This window comes from Acomys russatus, chromosome 24 (assembly GCF_903995435.1).
Source record: "Acomys russatus chromosome 24, mAcoRus1.1, whole genome shotgun sequence".
Lineage (NCBI taxonomy): Eukaryota > Metazoa > Chordata > Mammalia > Rodentia > Muridae > Acomys > Acomys russatus.
In genome coordinates this window covers 24,630,069-24,655,956 of record NC_067160.1, presented here as the reverse complement: position 1 = coordinate 24,655,956, position 25,888 = coordinate 24,630,069, and the positions used below count along the sequence as shown (strand labels likewise).

Below are 25,888 nucleotides of genomic sequence, written 5' to 3'. Positions count from 1 at the left end.
TCCCTTTTAAACTTACTTGTCTAAGTAGCTTCTGTTACAAAGTAATTAAATATATATGCTACAAGCTAGTGTTTTTTAAGTGTAAAACAGTGTAACTGAGAAAAGGATACAAAGCTTACAGAGGAAGACCTAGAAGACAAAGCAATTAAGTTGCAGCCTGAACACTGTGTCAGTTTACCTGCAAGGACTGCTGTTATCTTCACCCAAGATGGTAGCAAACATAAAACATTGTCTTCAGTTGCTATAAAAACCAACAGAAAAAACAATAGTCCTCTGCCTACAACTGGTTCAACAATTTCTTTCAATGATTTAAATGTGACTATTTCCCTTTTGTATCCTTTTTCCTGCAGATACACAGTGTTCTGTGCCTATACAGTGTACTGATAAAACAGATAAACAAGAAGAGCTGTTTAAGCCCCAGGCTAAAGATGATATAAATAGAGGTGTGCCGTGCATCACATCTGTTACACCAAGAGGCCTGGGCCGAGAGGAGGAAGATACTTCTTTTGAATCACTTTCTAAGTTCAATGTCAAGTTTCCACCTATGGACAACGACTCTACTTTTCTACATAGCACTCCAGAGACGCCAGACATCCTCACTCCTACCACACCTGAGGCAGTGTGCCAGGACAAATTTAATATGGAAGTCAGAGACAACCCAGGAAATTTTGTTAAAACAGAGGAAACTTTATTTGAAATTCAGAGAATTGACCCTATAACTTCAGCTATACAAAAACTAAAAACAACTGACAAAACAAAACCCTCAAATCTTAGAGCTCCATGTTTGCCAGCTGGAGACCATAATGTGTTCTATGTAAATACATTCCCACTTCAAGACCCACCCGATGCACCTTGTCCCTCCCTGGACTCCCCAGGAAAAGCTGTCCGAGGACCGCAGCAGGTAACTGTTTTGCATTAGCAAATATTCTATTCTGTGTGAACACACATTTTGTCATACATGCACAGATACGAATCTCTTTGAAGTCATTAGCCAACTATTTTAAATGAATGACTATCCAGAATTGAGGCTCTCAGTAAAATATGTAAGTTCTCTACTAAAGGACATGAATATTAAATTGAATACGATAAAGCTCTACCGTGATATTGATGGCATGGCTTTACTTGTGCAGTTTTCTTCAATCACAGTGTGTTTACATCAGCGTTCTAGTGGATGCTTAATTAAATTTAGTAATGTGAACAAATATTTTAAAAGCTTGTGCATATACACATAATAACGTATAATTTTCCAGGTAGATAATTACACCAAAAATTCAAAATGAACTGTCATTCAGCCTGCTTCTGTTACAGTCTCAATTTCAGCAGTCCACAGGTCTGTGGGGTTTAGTTTGTTTGCTAAGCTGATACTAAACAGACATCCTTACACATTTCTCACGTAATCTCTGCATGAGAACGCTTTAGTCAATGTCTTCTCTGCTGCTGTTTGTGAGAAGCACAAAGACTTGATAGCTCAAGAGGCTACTCCTACCACCCTGTCTTTCAGATTCAGGTTCTTTCACAGAAAGATTCTTTTTGTTAAGGAGGAAAAAGTTTTGTTTAATTCCTGAAGGCAAATGAAAGTGTATAAATGTTAAAATAATAGAAGCTTGTGAAAAAAAATTCTCATTAGAACTTTCAAACATTTGATTTTCTTTCAGATTAAAAAAATACCTTTGGCTTTAAGTATTTTTTAGAACTTACAGGTTTTTTTAAACAGTCTGTAAGGAAGCAATAGTCAAGCTGCAGTATGCTTTAGTAGTGGGTAAAACTAGGGATTCTGACAGGTCTTAATTATTAACTCTCTTGTGTTCTACCCTGTACCTTATTTCACATTATGGTCTCAGCTATGGCTGCTACCAAATGAAACAATTAAACAATTTCATTTATTGCAAGTGGAATTCCTGTGGAGCTGTGAACCGCATCAGTTCTAATGCTTGCTACTGTCCCTCCATTATCTCTCTCGCTTGTTCTTTTACTAGTCAGTGTGTGCGTCATGTTTCAGTAGATGGCACCCTGCATTGTACATTCACTTTCTATAGTGCAGCAAGGGAAACAGCTGGTATGTGATTACAACTTGATGGAAAAGTATTCAGCTTTAAAAATGCAAGAGAATTGGTGTTGAGCTGTCACAAGACATGGGGCATAAGGTTAGATAATTGATATTTTGGCAGAAAAAGCAAAGAAATTGATTAGATTTAAAGGCCATGTTAGTTTTCGGTTGCAAAAATATTTATTTTAAATGGGTCTTTGTAAGCATGACTCTCTTATATTAATGAAACTCATAAATACGATTCCTGAATTGCTCACAGACAGTAAGAAGGGAAGTTATGGTTATATTTTGTTTTTACTTTATATTAATCATTATTACTGGATATGTATTTTTCACTTCTGCTTTCATAGCAAAGACTAAAATATATGTCCTCGGCTTATTTTTGTTCTCTGTGATTTTCCTTTTTTACTTTTGCTGCGTCAGTAATTGGGGTTCCAAATAAATTCCAAGAACAATCTGAACCAAAAGCCACTAATGTCAAATTGAAAAAGTAAATTGTCAGTGGAAGACTGGCTTACTAAATTTAGGAACTGGCTCACTTTTAAGCTAATTTCTTGCTGTTTTATAAATCTTAGTAAAAATATCTGTAATAGTTTTATTGCTAGACATGACAGTTTTGCATTAGAGTGTAACACTTGAATCTTGTTAACTTTTAACTAATTTCTATTTATACACTTTCAATTATTACTGCTTTTCATCAGGGAAATTTTTCAACAAAAAATTACTTTGCCCCAAATGTATGACATTTATTTTGAATATTCTTAGTTTTGTGGCATCAGTCAGTTCTCATGAAAACAAACTGAGTCCACACTGTAAGGCATTTGTACTAGTACTTGAATGTGTCATGCTACCTAAGCAAAGCTTACATGTTAATATCACTATCCTGCAGTGCTAACTATTAGATAGTGATACTTTGAAACCCAGATACTTTGATTAGCAATACTATGTTATGTAAATACTTAGCAAACTAGAATGACTTAAAGTGCATAAAAACTGTCTGGTGCTGAACTGAGCTGTGTTTCATTAAAAACTTATTAGTAATTGAAGCACAAAGGAGTCTCTTTAAATGGTTTTTTGAGGTGCCTCTACCTCTGTCAGGATAATTTACCTGTGTTTAGGTAAGGATACATTTTTTTTTTTTTTTATAATCTGACTTAAAAGGTTCAGGAAAAAATATTTTTTGTCAATATCATTTCTATTAAACATTACTATTATACTTATATATATTATAGATTTGTTTAAAAAGATATTTAAAAGGTTTTATTTCCCAATAAATACAATGGAGATGGTTCTCTTAAATTATAATTTTTTATAGTTCTTTAATTGGGTAGTTACTGACAGGCTTCATTTTATCCATTTGCATCAAAGAGTAAGGCCAAACTATAAAGCAGAAGTAAAATAAGAAGTCAAATGAATGTGTCTCAGGGTAGGTTTTATTAAGTGATTTAATATTTTAATTTTTTAGTTTAAAAGAAACTTTCTTAAGAATTCAGAATACTGATTATATGTAATTTGTTTATTTGTATTTTGAATTGCCTTTAATAAAACTGCTTTGCACATGTACCATTAAAGACCATAACATTTAAGGTTCTTCTTGTAAAGTTGAAACTACAGAACTTAATAATGTCTAGTATTGCCCTTTGTTCCAAAACTGTTGCCATTAATATAACTGAATATTAATGACTGCCGCTGTTAAGATGCAGTAATTTTAAATGTGTAAAGATAAAATTCAGGAGTGTATGATTAAGTTGTTCCCACTGTGGAAAAGAAATCTGCTTTCACATTAGGGAATTTCAGATAGAAGCTCATACAAAAATCATTCAAATATTTGGATTTGAAATTTAATGCAAATTGATTTTAAACATAGATAACAAAAGATGTTTTTATTTGTTTCCTGCAGCCTTTTTGGAAGCCTTTTCTTAACCAAGATACTGACTTAGTGGTATTAAGTGGTTCAGACTCGGAGCTTCTTAAACCTCAAGTGTGTGAATTCTGTCAAGAGCTTTTCCCACCATCCATCACATCCAGAGGGGATTTCCTTCGCCATCTTAATACACATTTTAATGGGGAGACTTAAATCACATTGAAAAGAGGCACGTCACATACTAGAGAATGCTGGCTTGTAAGCTAAATTTAAGATTGTTTGTAAAAGAAATTCAGTGTCATAGCTACTTGAATTTTCTCTGAACTTGTTACTTTCTTTTAAGAGATCATTTTGTGAAAGACTATAATTCATTATATTCATGTTTACACTGTTATTACCCCAACTCAAAATTATGCATGTGACTTACAGAGTTATATAATTATAATTTATGTTTTAAATACCTAAGCTTATTGTTTGACTCCCCTGAGATCTATTAAATTTGGTGATTTCAAATGTTTATAGGGTACTGTGTATAGAATTTCACTTGAATTTTTAATTATGTATGCTACAGGTAATATTCCTTTAAAATACATATGTAACTTACAGAGAATAGTAGACAATATAATCTAAGTAAATATCGAATCAGACATTTGTCCCCCAGTGAAAATTATTTAAACATTTAAAATCATGTTTTAAATAATACACGGTTTTAGATTTTACTATGTGTATAGATGCATGCTTAACTGAGTTAAATATTATAATTACTTCTTATGTTGTGATTATTAAAAGTGTTTTTTGTTTCTGAGAAATAAATCACATTTGAGGAACATTCATAAAATTCATGTCTGATAGCGTTTATTACACATTAATAGGTCACTAAATTTTAAAATGATCTTTCAAACTAAGCATTCTAATTTTTTTCTCTTTTTTTTTGGAAACAAATATAAAAGCCTGTAAGGAGAATCCATATTTATTAATTTAGATTAGAAATGTTCAAATTCTTGTTGAGAAATTTGCTATTCATTGTTAGCAGCCTGATTGATGGCCACTGGAGATGTCTGAGAAAGAGTACCAAGTATGCAGTGCTACAGAATTGTTTAAAACGAGACTTCATCCTTCACGATTCTTGCCTTTGGGGCTTTTCTTCTCACCCCCTTCTGCCCCCAGTTTTTAAAAATGGTTGATATAGGGCTTCCATTTTATGAAGTAAGCATTGACTTGTAGCTTTCAACAGAAATATAACTGTCCTTGAGCAATGTCTCGTACTGGAGGGTTTAGCATGGGGGAATTTGAGGAGGCCACTGTGCCCAGTGGAAGAATGAGAGTGGTACCTCGACTTCTCAAGGTGCCAAGCACATCACATTGACATCTTCCTCACCAAGGTGACATAGCGATTATTAGGTATGCACTGTGAAGGGTTCTGAGGCATGTACATCTTTGCCATTGCCACTAGGCTGAATGGAAATGCCTAGACAATTATCCAAAGGATCTTTTCTTCCTTCTGTCCCTCCATCACACACATACACACACACACACACACACACACACACACACACACACACACACACACACACACTCGAAACTTCCCAGTATGTACTAGTCAGAATATATCCCACTACCTATCAAAAAGGGGGTTTTTCCCCCTCTCTCACACAATGGACATCTTCACTGACAACCAAGAACTCTGTATCCCAGAAAGTGACTCAGAGTGGTCCACTACCGTCTTCTGTCCTCACCACATTTAGTAAGGTGGAAATTTAAGATTCCAGCAGTACCCCAAGCTACAACTTCTTAAGGCAGAGACCCTATTGGGCCACCCGAGGGGCGGGGGCTTCTGTCCTCCTTGCGGAGGAGCCAGAGCGCAGCTCAAAAGGTAGAGTGGACACCGTCCAGGTCTGCCCCTCTGTCGTATTACTGTGCGGTGTCAGGGCTGGCCTCTGGGCTTCTAAGCTGGCCGGGTAAGAAGAGCTCCCAGGTAAGAAAGCTACAGGCGCAAAACGTTGAGTCTTGGGGAGGAAAAAACCACCCCTGCCGAGGCGAGGCAGTTGTGAGCGGGATGCCTGAGAAGTGGGAGGTGAATGTCCTCGGGATGCCCCCCCCCCCCCCCCCCGTGCAGCTTTCCCCGGAGGCTGAGGCTGCTGCCAGCAGGGACATCTGCTTTCTTACACTCCAGCCTGGCTCACCCCGCCCCCTCAGCCCCGGGTTGCGTGGTTATTTTACCAACACCGGGGGAGGGAGAGCTTGAGGAGGTAGAAAAGGGATAGATAGAGGCTTAAAAGATTTTCTTCCCACTCCCCCCACCAAGTCCCCTCCTTTCTTCTTCACATCTTTTAACCTTCAAGGTAAAGACTTTATAAATATGAAACAATAAGGGAGTCTGCTGACTCGCAGGCCCGCCGTGGGCTGGCTAGGCTGCCGGTGACAGCCTCGTTCTTCCCTCCATCCTCCGGAGTCCGGCCGCAGTTCTGCCGGTTCAGCCAGGCGCAGAGGCCGGCGGTGAGCGCTCGTCCCGTGGCGCCTTCGCTCCCGGGCTGCTGCCTCGACAGCTGCTTGTAGCTACAGTAATTAGACTGTCAGTGCTTGTTAGAGGAAAGAGGGGAAAACACGCTTCTGACAGCAGATTCCGAGACTCCCCAGTTTGTTAATTTCTAAGAGATCTTTAAAGCATTAATTGAGGTCTCCCCAACTCTTCCCTCCCGTCCCTCTCCCAACTCCTCCCGTCCCCAAAATATCTTTAGGAGAAATTTCTCTCCGCGTGGAAGCAGTGTTTCCCGCAAAACTGCCAGCCCGCCCCCTACACACACACACACACACACACACACACACACACACACACACACACACACACACACCCTAGTTTACATGTGCATATATAGGCACACACGTATACGCAAGGTTAACTCGGTGGAGCACTCGTCCAAACAGGCACCGAGATTGCATTTAAAATGATAATAATAAATAAATAAATCAACTAGGAAGAAAGGGGGGAGGGAAGCAGAAGTCGGGAAGAAAAGAGAAAAGCAGCAGGCTGATTACGAGGTGTCAAAACTGCCAGGAGCAAGAAGGTGATAGCAATCAGGGGTGAGAAGAGTGCGGCATTCGTGCGGGGCAACTAATTATCCGTCTCATTTGAGAAGAGCAGCATTTGAGGCAGCAGCGTTCGCCTGCTGAACGGTGACAGATTGGCGCGGAGGAGAGGGGAGGTGTTAAAACAATGGAGCCGGGCGCGCGAGCGCTGCTGCATGCTAATCAGCCCTCCCTCCGCCTGCCTGCCGCGCTCCCTCCTTCCTCCCGCTCCCTCCTCCGCGCGTCGTCCTCCCGCCTGCGGCGCTCCCTCCTTTCCAGCGGGCCTGCCGCCGCCCGCTTCCCGCTCCCTGGCTTTCCCGCGCGTCCTCCCCGCCGCTGGCGAGCAGCACCCGGGTTGGCCGGCCTAACGAGCGAGCGAGTGCAGCCCGCATGGGGCGCCCCGGACCCACGTCCCCGGCACACGCCTGCCTTGCCTCCCAGCCGGGGAGCGGACGCTTTGGGCAGTTTGGGGGCCAGAGCAATGCCGGAGGCCCAGGGACACCCCAGGTTGAAGAAAAGCCGGGAAGAGCAAAGCCAGATCCAGGCTGGCCCGGGTTCCCGTGCCCAAGCTGGGCCTTCACCCAACAGGCTTTCAGCCATAGTGTGAGCTGCTGCGCCGCGCTCGCCTGAGCTGTCGGCGGATGTCAACCCACCCCCACCCCACTGCGTGCCCCGCTCCAAAGCCTGTGGATGTGACCCTCACACCCCAACACCCGGCCCCGCGCACAACTGCGAGTATACGCTTTATTAAGCCGGAGAGGGCCTTACAATTAGTTGTACTCCCAAACCCTGACCTCCTGACCCCAAGACTAGGCTAACCAGGACTTCTGTGCCATATACCCCCTGAGAATACCACCTAAGACCGTGGGTGCGAAGCACGCCTTTCTACGCTGGCAACCCTCCCCCCGCCCCCCCCCCCCGACCCGGGACACCCAAAGATGGGGCCCTGAGCATGGCTGACGCCCTGCGTCTCTCCTTGGTCTGGTCGGTTGGCTCAGAATTCTGGCCTGTGAGAAGCTCGGCATAAACTGTAGCACCAAAGACCATAGAGTGAGTCGCGTCTGAAAAGTCTTCTGTACCTGTTGAGGCTCGCTGGGAAGCCAATGGAGATTTCACAGCGGTTCCCCCTTTTGACCCGCTGAGCAGAAAAACACTTAAAAGTGCCATTTCATCAACTACTCTTAGCTAAGATTAAACACATTGGAGCTCCTATGGCTGAAGTGTCTTAGCCAGAACCCAGAAACAAAGGCCTGAATGAGAAGGCAGATTCTCCTAAAGCTCTATTAGCTAACCAGGTGCCTAAATTAACGTGATAAAACTTTCTGATTACCTACGCTGTATAATTTTCTTTCTACTGACGTTTACCTTGACGTTTACCTTGGTGTAACTTGACACGAACAATTGTGTGGAGGCTTCCTGGGTATACAAGGGTTTCGTTTCTATTAATGCCGTTCCCCTAAAGTTGGAATGTCTCTTAATAAAAGTACATAAATATAAAGTCAAGTGGCTTGAGTGAGTCTTGGTGTTTTTAGATTCTCACTGGTTCCAGTCATATGGAAAGGTACACAAGTGCTCCGGATGTAAGACTATGCCGGATTTAGAATATGCCGGGCATACCAATAAAGTAATGAATGCACGATTATTAGGATCTACTAAAACGCTGCGAAGCTTTAAGATTGAAAATCCCTAAAAAGAGTTATATAAAGTAATACGTGCTAGTAAACAGAAGTACTTTTGGCTTTTCCTCTGGAAAACCACTGAACAGACATCTGCCCTTAGCCCCTCACAGACTTTTCAGTGCTATACTGTTGTCAGCCTGCATTTGGAAAAATCCCCGGGTCTGTTAAAATTGGAATCCATCTAACAGCAAGGGGGAAATTACATCCATTAATGTAAGGCTGGGTTCAGCAATTCCATCGACATCGAAATTTATTTATTATCTATTTATCAGCCTTTTTCTTCGTTAACTAGTTCTATGGAAGCATTGCATTTGAAAGTGTGAATTTATGGAGTTCGATTCCATGTTGCCTTATGCATATCAAATAGCTAACAAAATTATTTGCCTTCCATTGGTTTGGTTCTGATGGACCTCCGATAAATTTCTTCTCAGCCCCGTAGTCCTCACAAATTTGCATGGCTGTTTGAATGGCATCTTTACAGATAAGTTTTTATTTGCACATAAGGACAAAAAGGTGAAGTGAAATTTGGTCCCAATGGAAACCTGATAGCTTCCCTGAACATATGGCTCATTGGGCTGTTACTTCCTCTTTGAGATCATTTTCCAAGATTTTTTTAATATATACATCAATTTGACACCAGTTATAAAGAAAATATATTGGTTTCAAAGATGCCTCCACCTGGGACATATCTCTTAATAACAAACCATGTAGTCAGGTGTACCTCTGAATTTACAGGTCTTGGCAAGGAAGGCATACTTTGAAACCAGTTATCACTGACAGCTGATTAGAATGCCACAACCAGGATGATTAACACAGGTTAGGGGTGAGTGCAGAAAGCTCTTTTTGGAAGGCTCTGCACTTGGGGTGCAGTGTTACAAAGACTTCTTTCTCAGTAGATACAAATGATGCAAGTCTCATTTGCTGCAAGTGTGTGGTGCCAGCTTAAGACTTACGGGGAAAATCACAGCACTGAAAGAGATGTAAATGTTGGAGTGGTAAGAAAGGGGAGAGGCCGTGCTAACACACGTGCCTGTTTCCATTATGCTTCATTTAGTATTCAAGACAAGTTTTTCCTAATAAGCTCTATTGTTTCTTTCTGTTTTGTAAAATTTAGTATGTGTGAGACAAAAACCAGACTCGGAATGTGAATGAAGTCTGTTTACTGGAAGATTGTTGGAGACTATGGTTCAAGAAAGAGCTGAAATCAAGAGCGACATCACCCAATACCACTGACACCGTGCAAGGCGGGTTTTCTAGCTCATATATGTGACGACTTGCAACAAACAGTACTTCCAGCTTCCTCCAGCCTCAGGATGGCTCTCAGATGAATCCATACACTTAGAAGTGCACCAAGTGCCCACGTGTTAAGAATGATGGCGCTGTATCTATTGCTACCTCGCTTCAGCTCTTGTTTCATTATCATTATATTCTTCCATTGGCCTCAGTCAAAAACGAGGGTGGAAGTTAAGAGCTGGGCATGTCCATCTGTGAAAGGTGGAGGTCTAAGTCGCATGTCTCCAGAGAATCAGCACTTCACGATGGAATCCCTTCATAGTTAGCCAGTGCCCGCCCCCCACGCACACACACAGCCATCGTTGTATGACCCCCTTGCCATCTGCAAAGCCTACATAGTCTGAAGTATGTGTCCTTTCTTATTTTGGACCCTATAATGAATACACTGAAAAACAGATATTATTTGTTTGGAAGGAGTGTATAAAAGATGTTATAACTTATTAATTCAATATTGGCTTTCAAAATAACAATGCCTAAAAGGTGGCCCAAATCTATTTTCTTGGCATTGGGGGTAGGGGGAGGCAACACTATATCCAAAGAGAACAAATAAGTCTCCCAAAAGCACTTAAATTAGCTAGAACTCAACTAAGGCGCCCCAAACCATCAAGCTATTCTTTTTTCATAAAATCCCTCTCACACTTGCATACACACAAAGTATACTTTCCCTCTGGCTTTATACTGAGCTTTGTAAGGAAACTAAACCCATCCCACAGTCTTTTGATTCAAAGACACTAACTTAAGCTAAGTGCAATGAGCTGGGTAGGGAGCCTGGTAGTAGAGTGGCGTCTGCTGTCTAGGTAGTGTGAGGTCACCACCACCATCGCCTCAGGGCATCTCTGTGGAAAGAAGAAACTCCTTCATTGCTGGGTGTCGAACATTTCTCAGGCTGGCTCAGATGAAGATAGAGTATTGGAATGAATTTTTGTCACTTGAGATGCTTCAGGTAGGACAGCAATTATGTCTCTGAAATGTTCAAGTAACCCACACCACAGCTACCAAACTACCAGGCTAACTTATGGTAAACGGAATTCAGAACCAAAGGCCAGAGTCCCCTTAAGGAAGAGCAAGGAAGAAAAGCAGTAAGCCTAAGCACATTCTGAAAGCAAAATGTGCTGCTTTCAAAATGAAGGTTGTACTTGGCTCCACTTGGCCTTCCTTGCCTATGATTGCCCTGCATCTTAGGGGCAGGTCTCAGCCTTACACTATCTTCCTTCGGTGTTGGGGAATCAACTCTGAAAACAGCTCTCATTAGACAAATAGTTTCTCCATTTGCAGTTGTTAAATAGCACTAAGTGTCAGTGAGAAAGGGGCATCCTGTGTGGGTGTATTCATACAACTTCAAGCAATTGGCTTAAAAGGCAGGCAAGCTCATTGGGGATCCAAAGAATCCAGAAGGGTGGCAAAGCTTGCTTGAAAAAGCTCTCCCTGGCTGGAGCTGAAAAAGAAATGCAAGCAGCAGCAGGGGCTTCTTCCCTTTCTCCCTAAAACAGCTTTCATACACGGACGCATGCACGCACGCATGCACTCTCAAAGCCCCACTGCTGTTTGGTATCCTTTTCCATGAAGATTTACTATGGGAATTTTGAAAGTCTTCTCTTAGGCACCTACAAGACATTAAATGAGATTTCTAGATTAGTGTTTGAAAACTTTCAAAGCAGGTTTTGCTTTACCCTTCATCTTTAAAGTTTCCAAGCCCCAACTTTGTTTTCTTTCACAATAAATACTAAGAGGTAATACTGATCTATACAAAGGGGTAGAAACGTACACACAATCCTGACGAGGGTTCTGTTGTGATGGCCACGGATGTGGTAAGACCCAGTGAACCAACAGCCTCAGGGAAGGAACCCTAGTCTGTGTCTTTATAAAGCAAGCAGTGAATCTACCTTCTCCAGACTGTCCATCCACGGTACGCATGGTTTTCCCCACCACACAACGTACCTGGAGAGCTATGCTATGGAGACAACTCGTTGTTAAAAGAAAGCTGGTAAAAGCATACACAATGTCAGAATTAAATCAGAGAACAGGCCTTGCTACCTACCTACCAGTATGGTTTCTTAAATAACGTTGTGTAGAAGTGATTACAGGTGTAGCCAATAAAAATGCAGGATGATCAATAAATTTTGAATTTTTTTTAGGACAGTATGTTCCACCCTATTTGGCAACTCTATTTTTTAACATCATATGGACCATAAAGACATTCAACCAGGTCTTAAGAGAGCCTTCCCTAAGGGTCTGGGGAAAAAGCCATGGAGCCTGAAATTTTGATTTTGCCTCCCATTCACCAGACAGCCAGATCTCTCAAATACAGATCTGCTGCACACACTACTCTTGCTTTTGATTAAACAAAGCTCCATGTTGTTGCCATAAGAGTTCATAAAGTCTCTATGAGAAGGTGAGCTTTGAGAAGGGTGTGTCCCACCACTTCCTTTCAGAGCTCCTGGCATCTATCTTGTCTTCTCTCCTGCTGCCTCAGGTGGTTGGGAGGGACACCTGAGCCTTCTTGACTCTCACTCTTACCCGACTGCACAGCAAAGCTGAGGAAGTGGGTCTGTGGAGACCAAAAGCAGGAAGCCAAGAAGAGGGCCCAGGGCCCTATCCAGTTCAGCACTACAGGGTTGAGGGTCTGGTAGACCTTCCTGAGGCCTGAGCTAGAGGCCACCTTTAGGCCTGCTGTCCTTCACTGGAGGACGTTCAGAGAACCCAGGCTGGAGCCGAGGTGCAGGGCCCTTGCAGCCTAGCTGCTGCCAGGCTTCTGCAGGGCAATTCTTCCCCTCATTTGTTGCATTGTTTGCATTAATATGAATATCTTGTTCTGTTTGTTTTGTCTCCTGGGAGCCAATAAAGCTGTGAGTTTTTTCTTTACACCAAATGCGGCTGTACAGGCGATCAATCAATGGGTAGTCTTCGGATAATCTGTGAGAGTGAGAAATCTAATAAAGCTAGTGACTAAAAAAGGAAAACCAGATCTATTTTTCTCTTAGGTTAACTACGTCAGGATTAGTGTGCTCCGCTTCTGCTGCTGGGTTTAACTTTTAATGGATTTGAACGTAAAAAATGGGAGGGAGTTGAGGGGGATGAGGAGAGAGGGCCTCTGGGGCTATCTAGGGTTCTGAAGTTGGTGGGTTCTTGCAGGACAAAAAGTCAGTTTTTCCTTAAGTCCCAGAAAATGAGAGAGATGTCGGGGTCTAATAAGATACACTCTTCCGGCGAGAGCCTCCTGCAGCTTTCCAAAGAGAAAGAAAATGTACATTGACAATGAAGGAAACTAAACAATGGGAAATCAGGTTCATCATTGCATCCTGCGTCAAGCTCGGGTCCAGCAAACTGAATACACCAATCATTTCCTGGGAGACTCTCTGCTGCCCTTGGCAAAAAGGAAGATCAGGATCTGCCTGGACCACCACAGTGCTCCTCGTAGCACAGTGCAACCCAAATCATTTATAGGCAGACCGAAATAACTCTCGGCATTACCTAATATTAGCCTCTGCGCTGAAGAGCCCAAGATTAATTGATGAATTTGTTAAATTGCAGAGGCATTGTTTTGGATTGCTAATTTAAAAACAAAACAAAACAAAACAAAAAACCAAGCAAACCCCATGACTCTATATATGACAACTGAAAATACCCACAAATTATTTAATAGATGAAACATCTAACAATGTTAGCACTTCCTGGTTGCCTTGTTAATAAATGTAATTTGAGGTAGATTTTAAAAATCTTCAATCTAAACAGTGAATTCATTACGCGCCATTCGGATCTCTGGATGCCTATGGACTTCTTGGAATTAGGTGCTAAATAGACAAAAGTGAACCAAACTGCCTTTAAAAGCACAGCATGACCATGTAATTCTTTTTCCAGTTTGTGGTAAAAAATGATGAAACTTCTTTCCAAGTAGCTATCACCCAGATTTAGTGTGAAAAGTAGTGTAATTGTAATTCACGCCATCAGGGTCTATCGCTGATAGACGATCAGCTGTTCTGTGGTGGGAGAGGCTTTCTTTTCAAATAGGAAAGCTGCCAAGTGCTCTGCGATACCTCCAGCTAGCTTATCGGATTGAGTTCAGAGCCAAAACAGCAGCTGCACACATATGCAAATTGGCAATTAATAGTATAACATTCTGCAAAAAAAAATGTTTAAAAAAATTTTAAAGAAAATAGAGAGAGCTACCTGCACATTAACCTCCTGGTACCTGGGACTCCGAAGATGAATGACTGAGGATTAATTACCCTCAGGAGAGGGCTGGCTCTGGGTTGCCTTCCCTTCAGTAGACTAAGTCTTTGTTGTCTCTCGAGTTTTGTCTGCTTCGTGGAACACAATGGGCTCTAAACAAGAAGTTTAAAAATAACTTTGAAAAGACCCTATATGTTTGATTCCAGGAAAGAAGGGGCATTAACTCATTCCCATTGAGCGTTCTTTCCCTATGCAGAGAGCACAAAGCAGGGCTTTCACATCCTTGTGAAATGACATTTTGTTCCTGGTGTTACCTTCTTCCACTACAGCTTGCAGTGGGAACAAACTTCATGTCCTGGGGTGCTGCTCGCCTCCCTGGATTTCTGTCTGTCTCTTCCTCCCATTGACAGCGGTGCCATTTGTATGCTTCGCACAGCAGTTTGCAGTAATCCAGCAAGGTTGACAGGTTATGTTGCCCAGCATGTATAAACACAACACTCAATGTTGCTTAAAAATCCAATTTGTTAAATTTTGTATCACCCCTGTTCTCCCTACTCCACCCCAATGCAATTCTCATTCTCTCTCTCTCTCTCTCTCTCTCTCTCTCTCTCACACACACACACACACACACACACACACACGTAGAGTACATTGTTTTCTCTGATATAATGATACAGTAATTGTGACTAGAAGTAGGTCTGCTACCTAAGGCTCTGAACAGGGCCTGCCGTGCCTCACAGCAGGCTTTCCCCCAGCACTTAGTGTTCACCTCACGCTCTTTTCTGCATTCTCCCCAGCTCTCTAGTGTGAGAGTGGAGTGAGTAGCAAGCGCTTCTGTGAATCTTCTCTCTACTCCTAGCAATTGAACCCTGGGGTTCAGGCATGCAAGAGTCAAGCAATGCACCCCGGAACCACACCCCTCATATCATGTGGCTTCTAACGCTTCCATGGATGAAGGGCTCCTGGTTTCTGGGATGTTCTGGGTCCTTGACATTTCCAAGTTCCATGAGTTCAGAACTCGGGTCTGGACCCTGCTTCCCCCCTAGTGTGGGAAGGTGTATCTTGCTTTGTTTCTCCGGCTGTTGAGAGGTGAGAGTGTACCCTCACCTGACTGACGTGAAAAGCACACTTGAAATCCTTTCTTTTTCTCCTTTTAGCGCCTGCGTTTCTGAACTCTGTTTTATTGCAAATGAACTGTGTCTTTGGTTTACAAACTTCTGTTCTTACATTCCATGGACACTTATAATCTGGGACAACTTTCGTTACTAATGTTCCAGTCGAAAGGATACTGCATACTTTCACGGTTAATATAGGCTTTGAGCTTAGATGCAAACAGTCCTCTTTTTCATAAGGAAATACACTCAGAAACCTATTTGGAGTGGTGATGAATTAAGCACTGAAGACACGGTGGGACATAGAAGGTTTCTTCCCTCTGAAGAAAACTATCTCTACATCACTCACTGCAGATTTTTAGCTATGATTACCTTTCTCTAATCTCAGCAGACACATTCTATGGCCAGAAGACTAGATGTATAGGAAGAAAATGGTCCGTAACAAGTTTAAATTTTATGTGTAGGTATTCTTTTTCTTAACTTGCAATCCAATTTGAAGGCATTGTAAGGGTTTCCAGTTTTCTTATGATTAAATGAAGAAAGGTTTAAAAAGCGAGAAAGTCATTGAAAAGTTGCCTTTGAATAAAACAGAAAAATGGGATTGCCAACTCTCTCTATAACTTCATTAGCATGGCTGCATATACATTTGCATGTAAAATGTAGCTAACAAAAATTACGCAGAGGTAAATTTAGTCCCCTAGTGCCTACCTCTATGGTGAAATCAGACCATTTGGCATAGTGTGAAGTCTTCCAAGAAGCCTGGTTTCCACCTGGAAAATAAATTACTAAATTTGAATGTGTTACTTATATTATGGTGAGTTGTCTATCTGTTACATTTTATTTTAGTGCATATACTAGAAATTGTATTTAGAATGTTCTAAAATTGTCATCTGTCAAGGTAGAGAATTATAGTAATATAATTATATACAGAAAAAGTGTCTGACTTTAGATTGTTTTGATTCTGTTGCAATTATGATATACTTTTAAAATTCAGAATATTTATGATAAATTTATAGGTTAATATCAGATTTTGACGGTAATTTAGATTAGCCATAGCAAGGTTATTCCCTCCCTCCTTTTGGGGTGCTAGAGATTGAACTCATAGCTTCACACAGGCTGTGTGTCTTCCATTGAGCTATATACCCATATATACAAAAATTATTTATACACAGGCTTCAGTGTAGCAAGATCTACTTATACTGCCACTGTCTTGTCCTCAAATAATACTTGAAACTTTTCAATTGAAAGAGTTCAAATCATTATTGCAATTCTCAATTTACCAGTGTATCTTAGTGTTGTAAATGATAACAAATTGACTCCAAGTTATAAAAACCTGTTTTGAACTGAATTTGGTCACATATATCCATGATGTCTGTACTAAAAAGAAGCCAAAGTTTCAGGCTAGCCTGGGCTACATAGTGAGACTCTGCCTCAAAAAAAAAAAAAGATAATTTTGAGTAGTCAAAGACTCTACACTGTTTAACATCAAGTGTCATAATGACATCATTGCTGAGAGGTCACAATTGGTGAAGACAACTCTCAGTGAATTTATCAAAAAAGATACTGACATTTTCCGATCTTGAAGAGGTAAGAGGGACTGATATGTGGCCATGGCTCAGTAAAGAGCTATTGCTGTAGCTAGTGAAAATAAGTCTCCTTTAAAAATGGACAAGTTCTTCATCTTCTCAAAGGATAATGAGTTAATCTCCTGAAACAAGCCAATTTCCTTTCTGAAATATACATATTTGCGTATATATATATATATATATATATATATATATATATATATATATAAATATAAAGCAGAATTTGCCAGAACAGGTGTAGTGTTGGCATTCTGTACCCTTAAGTGCAGAAACTATATAACCCACTACACTGTACCAAATATGTCTAATTATTATACTATCTTCACAATAATTATAATTCTTCTGTTTGTCATTTAAAAACTTCTGAAGGGCTCTGTGACTGCAGGTGAATATGTAATGGATACGACCTTCTGTGTGAGTGAAAGGGGGAAAACGATTCCTATTTAAAGGTGCTATAGTTGAGCAATATGGTGTTAAAAATATTTTCTTCTGCACAAGGCATTTGTTTTAAAGAATTTATCTGCAGGATTCGTGGCACTGCTAGGCAGTAAAGTAAATGAAGATCTGTTCTTTATTATAATAAAGGGGGATTAGCTTAGAAAATCATACTTCTGGGAAAATTATTTAGCCATTGGATTAATAGCCTAAGAGGTGACAGTAGAAGAAGAAAAATAATGTGTTGGTTGACTTCTTCTCAGTGGTAGACACTTCACCTACGTTCACTAATTCCACGCTAATAGCCACTTAGGAGACCAGCATTATTATCTTGGTTTTGCTGTGAAGGTAAAAGAAAAAAAAAAGTCACGCTTAAATCACATGGCTGGTGAGGAATGAGGCCACGGTCTAACATGTGTTGCAGGTCCACTGCAGTCCATGAAGTACAGAGGATTGGAGGAGATTTGAAAACTCCTGGTCCATGAATGTAACACCACAGCCAAGGTCCATGTGATCAGGAAGTCTTCCTGTGACTAGGAACAGCACTACTCTGGCACATGCGTGAAGATGGATGAGCTACACATCCATCCTCAAATTTAGCAATTTGAAGCAGTTAGCTGTGCGGGCAGTTTTGTATGCATTGCTAAATGCAGACACAAAAACTGCATTTGCAAAAAGAGGAAACCCAGTTAAACTAGGTTGCAAATTTGGCCCTAATTTAGCGTAGCATTTGTGATACATATAGGTTAGAGTGACATTTATATAATGGTGTGAAATATGAGAAAGCTCCAATGCTAGACACAAAGACTTTTACGATTGCTTTTGCCTACTTTGGTTAGTTTAAGAAACAGGAGAAAGAATTTGGTTTTTCAAGTGATGGGAAGCCTTTAAAGATGTTGGAACACTGTTCAGTCCCCTGGGGTTCTGCCTGCTGTACAATTTTAAATGTCTTTTAGCTAAAAAATTGGCCAACAAGGGAAACATCGAGATGAAATCTCTTCTTACTTAGCTGGGAAGTGAGAAGCTATAGGGGACTAGCACAATCCAACTGTGATAGGCAACCTGTGGTCAGTTTGGGCGTCAAGCTGGCCTGCACTACTTCTAGTTACAAATGGTTAGTGCATCTCCCTGACTGGAGAAACCACACGAATATTAGAATTCATTCTGGAGAGTCTGTCTTCATCTTTGGTTGTAGAAAAGAAATGCAGCCAGAAGTGAGACTAGATAAATACACCACACACAAATGCTGCAGTCATGGTACCTGAGGCTCTCTCCAGCTCCCTACTGGAGGCCACTGGAGGGCAGTGTTTTCTCCTCTGGGAAGAGCACCTGGTCCTTGAGCCAGATTTCAAGTGTTAGAAAGACTGGCTCTTAGAGGAGGAGTTGCACTTCTTACTCAGACTGCGGTTTACCACTCCTGTCTTCATGTCCCGGACAGTACTGCTGATACTACACTGACAGCTAAAGCATCTGTGTCTAAGACCAGGTTCCAAAGGAAGATCCTGTCCAACATTTACTACTTAAGAGATGTTTTAAGTTATTAATTAGTCAATCATTTGAGAACTACGTAAAATTGACTTTGTTAATTTAGGTGGGAAATGAAAGAAGATATATAACCAAGAGTGAGTAACATTTACTGGAGATTTTGCATTTGATAACTTCAGTATTTTATTAAGTTTACAGAATTGATCATTATATTTAACATGTATGTATGTTTTAAACCATTAAGTCAGCATTTTCTAGAAATAACAAATGAAGACATTTCCTAAAAGACTATTCACCATTCTTTATCATGCACCTGCTGCCTTAGCATAAATAGGAAAATATTTAGATTTTTAAAAATAATTTTAAAGAAACAAAATCCGGCACAGCAGCACATATCTATAATTCCAGCACGTGGGAAGTGGAAGCAGAAAGGTCAGGAGTTCAAGGTCATCCTTGCTATAAAGCAGATCCAATCCCAGCCTGGGCTACGTGAGACACTGTCTCAAAAGAGTAAATAAATAAGCAAATAATCTGTTGTTCAGTGTTTACTTCTTTGTGGGTTTTGCTTAAAAACGAAACTAGATTATTTTTATAATCTGGTAGGTAAGAGAGAATTAATTTAATTTTTACTTAAGATAAAGCTAATTGAATTATTCTCATTATAACAGTCATTTGTATCATTTCTTAATGAAAAAAGCATTTATGCTTTTTCAAACCAAAGACGGCTACTTTTTAATAAAATAAACATATAGCTTTAATCTGATGTTTTATTTTGTTTCATTTTCTAAAATGAAGTGCCTAGATGCTAACCTGGGACTTTGCCAACATACAGTAAAGCAACCAGTCATTTCAGGGAGAAATATACATCTCAATGTCTATGCCACACATGGATTAAATTTTTTTATTTTCATTATAAAAGTAATACATGTTCATTGTGGAAATTATAGAAATAACAAAAGTTGTAAGATATCAAAATATTACTTGATACCTCATAAATATGTACAACATTAAATACAAGTTTAAAAATTTAAATAAATAAATAAATAAATAATAATCACATGTTATTCTTTTAAGGCTATTCCTAATAAAATTAATCTTTGTTGCACATTATTTTTTTTTCTATTGTGTACGTGTAGTCTGTGTGTGCCAGGGATCGACCCATGACCTGACCATGCTAGGCAAGTGGCCTGCTGCCACCACTGTACACAGCTTATCTAGTGTCCGCCCTTTGTGCCTGCGACGACAAGCTGCTTGTGAACAAATATTTAGATACATCTTCATCTCTCTTCAAAACTTTTCTAAAATTGGAATGTCAAAGTTTAAATTGGTTTTGCTTTTTAACCTGTTTCAGTACACAAACCAACGAGCTTCCAAACTGGAAGCATATGAGAATATCCATTTATTCTCACCTTAACACCACTAAATGTTCTGAGGCTTAGCCTTATGCAAACTGATAGCTGAAAAAGAAGGATATTCTTTGCGTTTTTTTCTACTATATGTGACAGTATCTTGACCATTCTCTTCCCTGCTCTGTAACTTAATTATTCCTGTATGCCATCCATTGTTTTCTACTGAGATATTATTTTTAATTATGAGAACTCATGTACAAGTATTTTTCAAAGCTAAGTTTTATAATATTTTGGTACTAACTCTTTCATTCTTAAACCATCATTTTCTCAATTGTTTCATTTCTACCCTGGCTTCTACATTTATAAAATTATCCTTGCCTGGGTGGCAGTGGCAGTGGCAGCGCACATCTTTAATCTCAGCACTTGGGAGGCAGAGGCAGGCGGATCTATGTAAGCTCAAGACTAGTTCTACAGAGTGAATTCCAGGACACCCAGGCCTACGAAGAGAAACCCTGACTCAAAAAGCCAAAAGCAAACAAACAAAAAGAGAAAACACTCAAGAAGAATTACTCACTTACACACACGTCATTTATTTTGGTTGATTACGTGAGTGGCGGTATGGTGATTTTCTCAGTTGCTAATCAATTGTTTATGCATGCTGTTTTGAATGGTACACTTCTCTCCAACTGACTTAAAAAATATTTCACAATCCAACTGAAAGCTTTTATGGTTCAGGATCTATTCCTGAGATTAATTTCTGTTCCACCATGTTCTCTACCCTTCTACCTCTGTCACAAATTTTTAATTACCTACTCCTCCATCTAATATTGAGAGTCCCTGACTATTCGTTCATGCACTGTAGTATTACGTTACTAAGTTAAAAAGATGCACTTGAGAACATATGCTTTGGTATGGAAAAATGCCCAAGATATATTAAGTGAAGAACAGTATGTGTAGCATCATCTCTCATAATGTAAGAGAGGCAGAACAGGCAGGCAGAATGTTCGTGTCCGTGATTACATGAGTATGTGCCTTATGGACATGTACAAAAATGTTGGGGAAATGATAGAAAATATTATTAGAAATGTTTACCTATGCCAATGAGAATGAATATTATAAGAAGAGAGAAACTTTTGCTTTTTACTATAAAATATCTTCTCACACTTTAAATTTCTGCCATGATATAGCACTGTTTTTCCGAGTTTTCATGGGTATTTTAGAAGCTGGCGCTTACACAGCATGGTGGCACTTGCCTTTGACCCCAGCACTCTGGAGGCAGAGGCAGGATCTCTGTGTTCGAGGCTGTCCAATCTACAGAGTGAGTTCCAGGAGAGCCAAGGCTACATCGTGAGACTGTCTCAAAAACAAATGGACAAATCTGGGACTGAGAACTTTATTGGTAAAATCCTTCCCTCGAGTACACAAGGTCTTGGGTTCAATCCCCAGTACCATGTAAACCCAGTGCAGTGGCACACACCAGCAACCCGACACTCAGAGCAAGCAGAGGCAGAAAGATCTGACATTTAAGGTAATCTTTCACCACACGAAGAGCTTGAGACCAGCCTGGCTCACATGAGACCCTATCTAAACATTGATTGATTGATTGAAGTAATTAATTAAAAAGCCAATCATAAACAAAAGGATAAATGTTGACTCTAGTTGCTCCTGGTGGCACCTGCAGTCCACTTCAGTGAAGAGAGAAATACTGTACCCTTTCAGTCATGAGTAATCTCGAGTAAGCCAGTTTCTAGGGATGGTGTTGGGTAAGGGGAGAACGGAGGATTTTGTCTGGTAGGTGCCAAGTCTCAGTTGTACAAATCGAGCACCCACCAGCTATTTCCGCAAGAGACAACTGCCTTAAGGCAATAAAGTGATACACACACACACACACACACACACACACACACACACACACACAAGGGGTAGATTTTAATGCCATGAATTATAATTTGGAACTCATAAGCAGAATTACAGTAAATTTAAAAATGAATTGAGGCAAATTTATAATACCAGACCTCCTCCCTCCTCCCAAAACCTTCTCCCTTCCCCTCCCTCCGTCCTTCCCTCCCTCCCTCCTGCCTTCCTTCCCTTCTTCCTTCCTTTCTTCCTTCCCTCCCTTCTTTATCTCTCTTTTCTTCTCTTTCTTCTCTTTCTTTCTTTCTTTCTTTCTTTCTCTCTTTCTTTCTCTCTTTCTTTCTTATTAAGACAGGATCTGACTGCAGCCCCTGGCTAGCCTCCAACTCCTTTTCCTCCTTCCTTAGTCTCCCAAGTGGTGGGATGACAAGCTTGTGCTAACATGCCCAGCTCTTTAAAAAAGAAAAAAAGGTCTAGGGGACTGGAGAGATGGCTCAGCAGTTAAGGACACTGGCTGCTCTCCCAGAGATTCTAAATTCAATTCCCAGCACCCACACGGTGGCTCACAGCTCTCTGTAACGCCAGCCCCTCATGATTTAGTGCCCTCTTCTGGCTTTTATGGGCATTGCACCCATGTGGTACACAGACATATACAGACAAGTCATCCACACATATAAATAATTTTTTGAAAAATATTTATTTTAAAATGTATGGTATTAAGTAAAGTCATAAAACTTTCTTCATGTAGGCTCTATACAAGTTCTGTAGTTTATTAGTTTATCTCTGAGTCCTGTATCTGTAGCTACAGTTTGATACAGAAGCACAAGACATATAATATATAATCTTTTGTGAGTTAACTTGCTTAATTAAAAACAATTTTCTCATATTTTATTTCTACATACTTTAGGGTAAACTGTTTATATTTGAATGTTTTGAATTTTAATTTTAAAAATAATCCTAGTTCAAGTTTAAGGTAAAATGATTATTTATAGAAATATTCTAAGATTAGTCAATATAACTTTTCTTTTAGATGTAAACTTTTAGTCATGGAAATATGGTTTAAGAACATAGCTATTAAAAGGGGTATTCTAGGTGAAGAAATAATGCCTGTTATTTTCTAAAAGGAGAAATGAACAAAAAATTAGTATATATGGGATTTCCATGAATATTTATGAGAGCCTAGAAAAGAACAAATATGACCTATTTTGAAGGCCGCATGCTTTTTCTCATATTTATAGATGATATTTATTTGAATATGTATTTTTATTTTCAAAAACAAGAATTTTTTGCTACTATCTCTAACTATAAATATGTCCTAATCACAAAAAACATTCAAATCTTCTTTTAACCTTTGTTTTATGTGTGCGGGTATTTTGCCTTCATATAAGTCTATGCACCACATGTGTTCAGTACCTGAAAAGGACAGAAGAGGCATTAGATCCCTGGGGACTGGAGTGACAGACAGCTGTGAGCTGCCATGAGGGCGCTGGGAATCAAACCTAGGTTCTCTAGAAGAGCAGCCAGTGCTCTTAACCACTAAGCCATCTTTCCAGGTTCTCAAATAACTTTTTCCTTGCTTCTTCTTCTTCTTCTTCTTCTCCTCCTCCTCCTCCTCCTCCTCCTCCTTCTTCTTCTTTTTAAGGCAATGTCTCACTACACTGTTAATTTTCACCATGACATTAAAATCTCTCTCTTCCCTTCTCCTCTCCCTCCCCCCTCTCTGTCTCCCTCTCTGTCTGTGTTGCTGCTGCTGCTAGGGTGCCGTGTGATACATGCATGTGACTGTGCGTGTGCACAAGCCCATGCCAGCCCTAGGGGTGGCCTGGAACTTCTCACTGCTCTCCCTCAATCTCCGAAGTCCTAGATAACACCACTATGTATCCTTAGATAAAGATCAATCACGTAACTTTTCCTTTTTACTATAAATAACAACAAACTATTTGGTGATATTTGGCTTATTCTTTAAAAAAAATAATTCTAGGGACTAGAGAAATGGTTCAGAGGGCAAATGCACTGGCTACTCCACCTGAGGACCTGTGTTCAGTTCCCAGAACCTGCATAGCAGCTCACAACTGTCTATAACTCCAGTCTCAGGAGGCCAACAGGTGCCAACACATAAGTGGTGCTCAGATAGACATGCAAACAAAACACCCACATACATAAAAAAGAAATTAATAAAACTATTAATATATATTTTACATATTTGTAAAAATGAAACTACATAGTACAAAGTTTTGTAGATTCCTTTTTCTCTTGATGTGCAATTACTGTTGATCTTTTAGTGTCTGTAAACATAGACCTTCATAATTCCTTTTAAAAATGATTTTATTTTATGTACATGAGTGTTTTGCTCACATGTCTGTATTAGGGGTTGGATCCTCTGGACCTGGAGTTACACACAGCTGTGATCTACCCAGGACCTCTGGAAGAGCAGCCAGTGCTCTTAACCACTGAGCCATCTCTCCAGCCCCTGTAACTCCTTTCTCTAACAATGGATTTCATTAAGATATTTCTATATGCGCATGAAATGTATTTTGGTCATGTGTCTCTCCCACTCCCACCAATGCCCTCCCTCTTCCTGCCTAGTCTCTATTCGACTCTTACCTGTCTTCTTTTCTTTCCCTTTTTGTCTTTATCTTTTTAATTACTGTTGATGACCCTGTGGATCTCACAAGGGTAGATTGCAGGGTCTTGGGTGAGGAGCTGTTTACAGGAGCATGGGCTCCCTCTTTACCAGCGGCTACACCCTAAAAATATGTTTCTCCACTCCTCCACTGACCACTAGCCGCCTAGAGATCACCACGGAGGGGGAAGCCTCAGGGGCGCCTCCCACCTCGATGCCATTATCTACCTATAATCCCTGGTGAAGAGTGGGTACATGAGCTGCTTTCCTATGACCGGCACAGTTGTGCACAGGCCTTGTGACAGTGATCACACTGTGATTAAGAATGGGACAGCAAGCTGGGCTCCATGGAACTCGCCTGTAATCCCAGCACTCAGGAGACAAAGGCAGGTGGGTCTCTGTGAGTTCAAGGCCAGTCTGTACAACTAAGCAAGTCTAGGACAGGCAAGGCTACTCAGAAACCCTGTATGGGGAAAAAAAGGGGAGGGGGCGGCAAGGTTGTGTTTCATAGACAGAGTTATAACTTTACTCCACTCCTTCCAGCTCTTACCTTCTTGCTACCTTGTCTTTTGCACTGCTCCCTGAGCATTTAGAAGAGTGATAAAGGATGCAGTAACAGGCAGTAAACTTCAAACTCCTACCCAGTGGACGGGACATTCTCCACAGTTGAGTGGAGAGTGGGGTCTGACTGTCACACGTACTCTGGTGCCTCACATTTGACCATGTCCCCTGGATGGGGGGACCTGGTGGCACTCAGAGGAAGGACAGCAGGCTACCAAGAAGAGACTTGATACCCTATGAGCATATACAGGGGGAGCAGGTCCCCTCAGTCACAGTCATAGGGGAGGGGAGTAAGGGGAAAATGGGAGGGAGGGAGGAATGGGAGGATACAAGGGATGGGATAACCATTGAGATGTAAGATGAATAAATTAATTAAAAAATAGACCTAAAAAAAAAAAAAGAAAGAGTGAAAAGGAGCTCCATTCATGGGTGCACATCCAGCAGGTACTTGTTCTCAGGACCTTCAACAACTGCAGTTACTGCCGCCCCTACATCTTTTCTGACCAAAACTGATGGCACTGCTAATCTACGAATATAAACATAATTATTTAAATGGAAACTTGATGGGAATATCATGTCCACTTAGGAAAACAAACTAGGTAGCTTGCCTACTAGGGACCAGCAGTGTCTCAGCCACAGTCTTTTGGCCAGATTTACAGTAGCAGACATGGACTGCCTCCTGTGAAGTGGCTCTCAAATCTGATCAGAGTAGTTGGTTTGCCCTGGTACTGACTGGCCAACGGGCACTTCTTCACTGGCCAGTT

At 40.7% G+C, this 25,888-nt stretch overlaps 1 protein-coding gene across 1 annotated transcript in view; it reads left to right on the top strand.

Moving 5' to 3' along the window:
• Tank (TRAF family member associated NFKB activator) overlaps positions 1–4,137 on the top strand; it is a 40,919-nt gene extending 36,782 nt beyond the window's left edge. Inside the window, exons 6-7 of the mRNA XM_051166775.1 lie at positions 351–901; positions 3,948–4,137. Of these exons, the coding sequence (XP_051022732.1) occupies positions 351–901; positions 3,948–4,124 (728 nt within the window). The 3' untranslated portion in view covers positions 4,125–4,137. The remainder of the gene's footprint in view (positions 1–350; positions 902–3,947) is intronic.
• Positions 4,138–25,888: the final 21,751 nt, after the last annotated feature.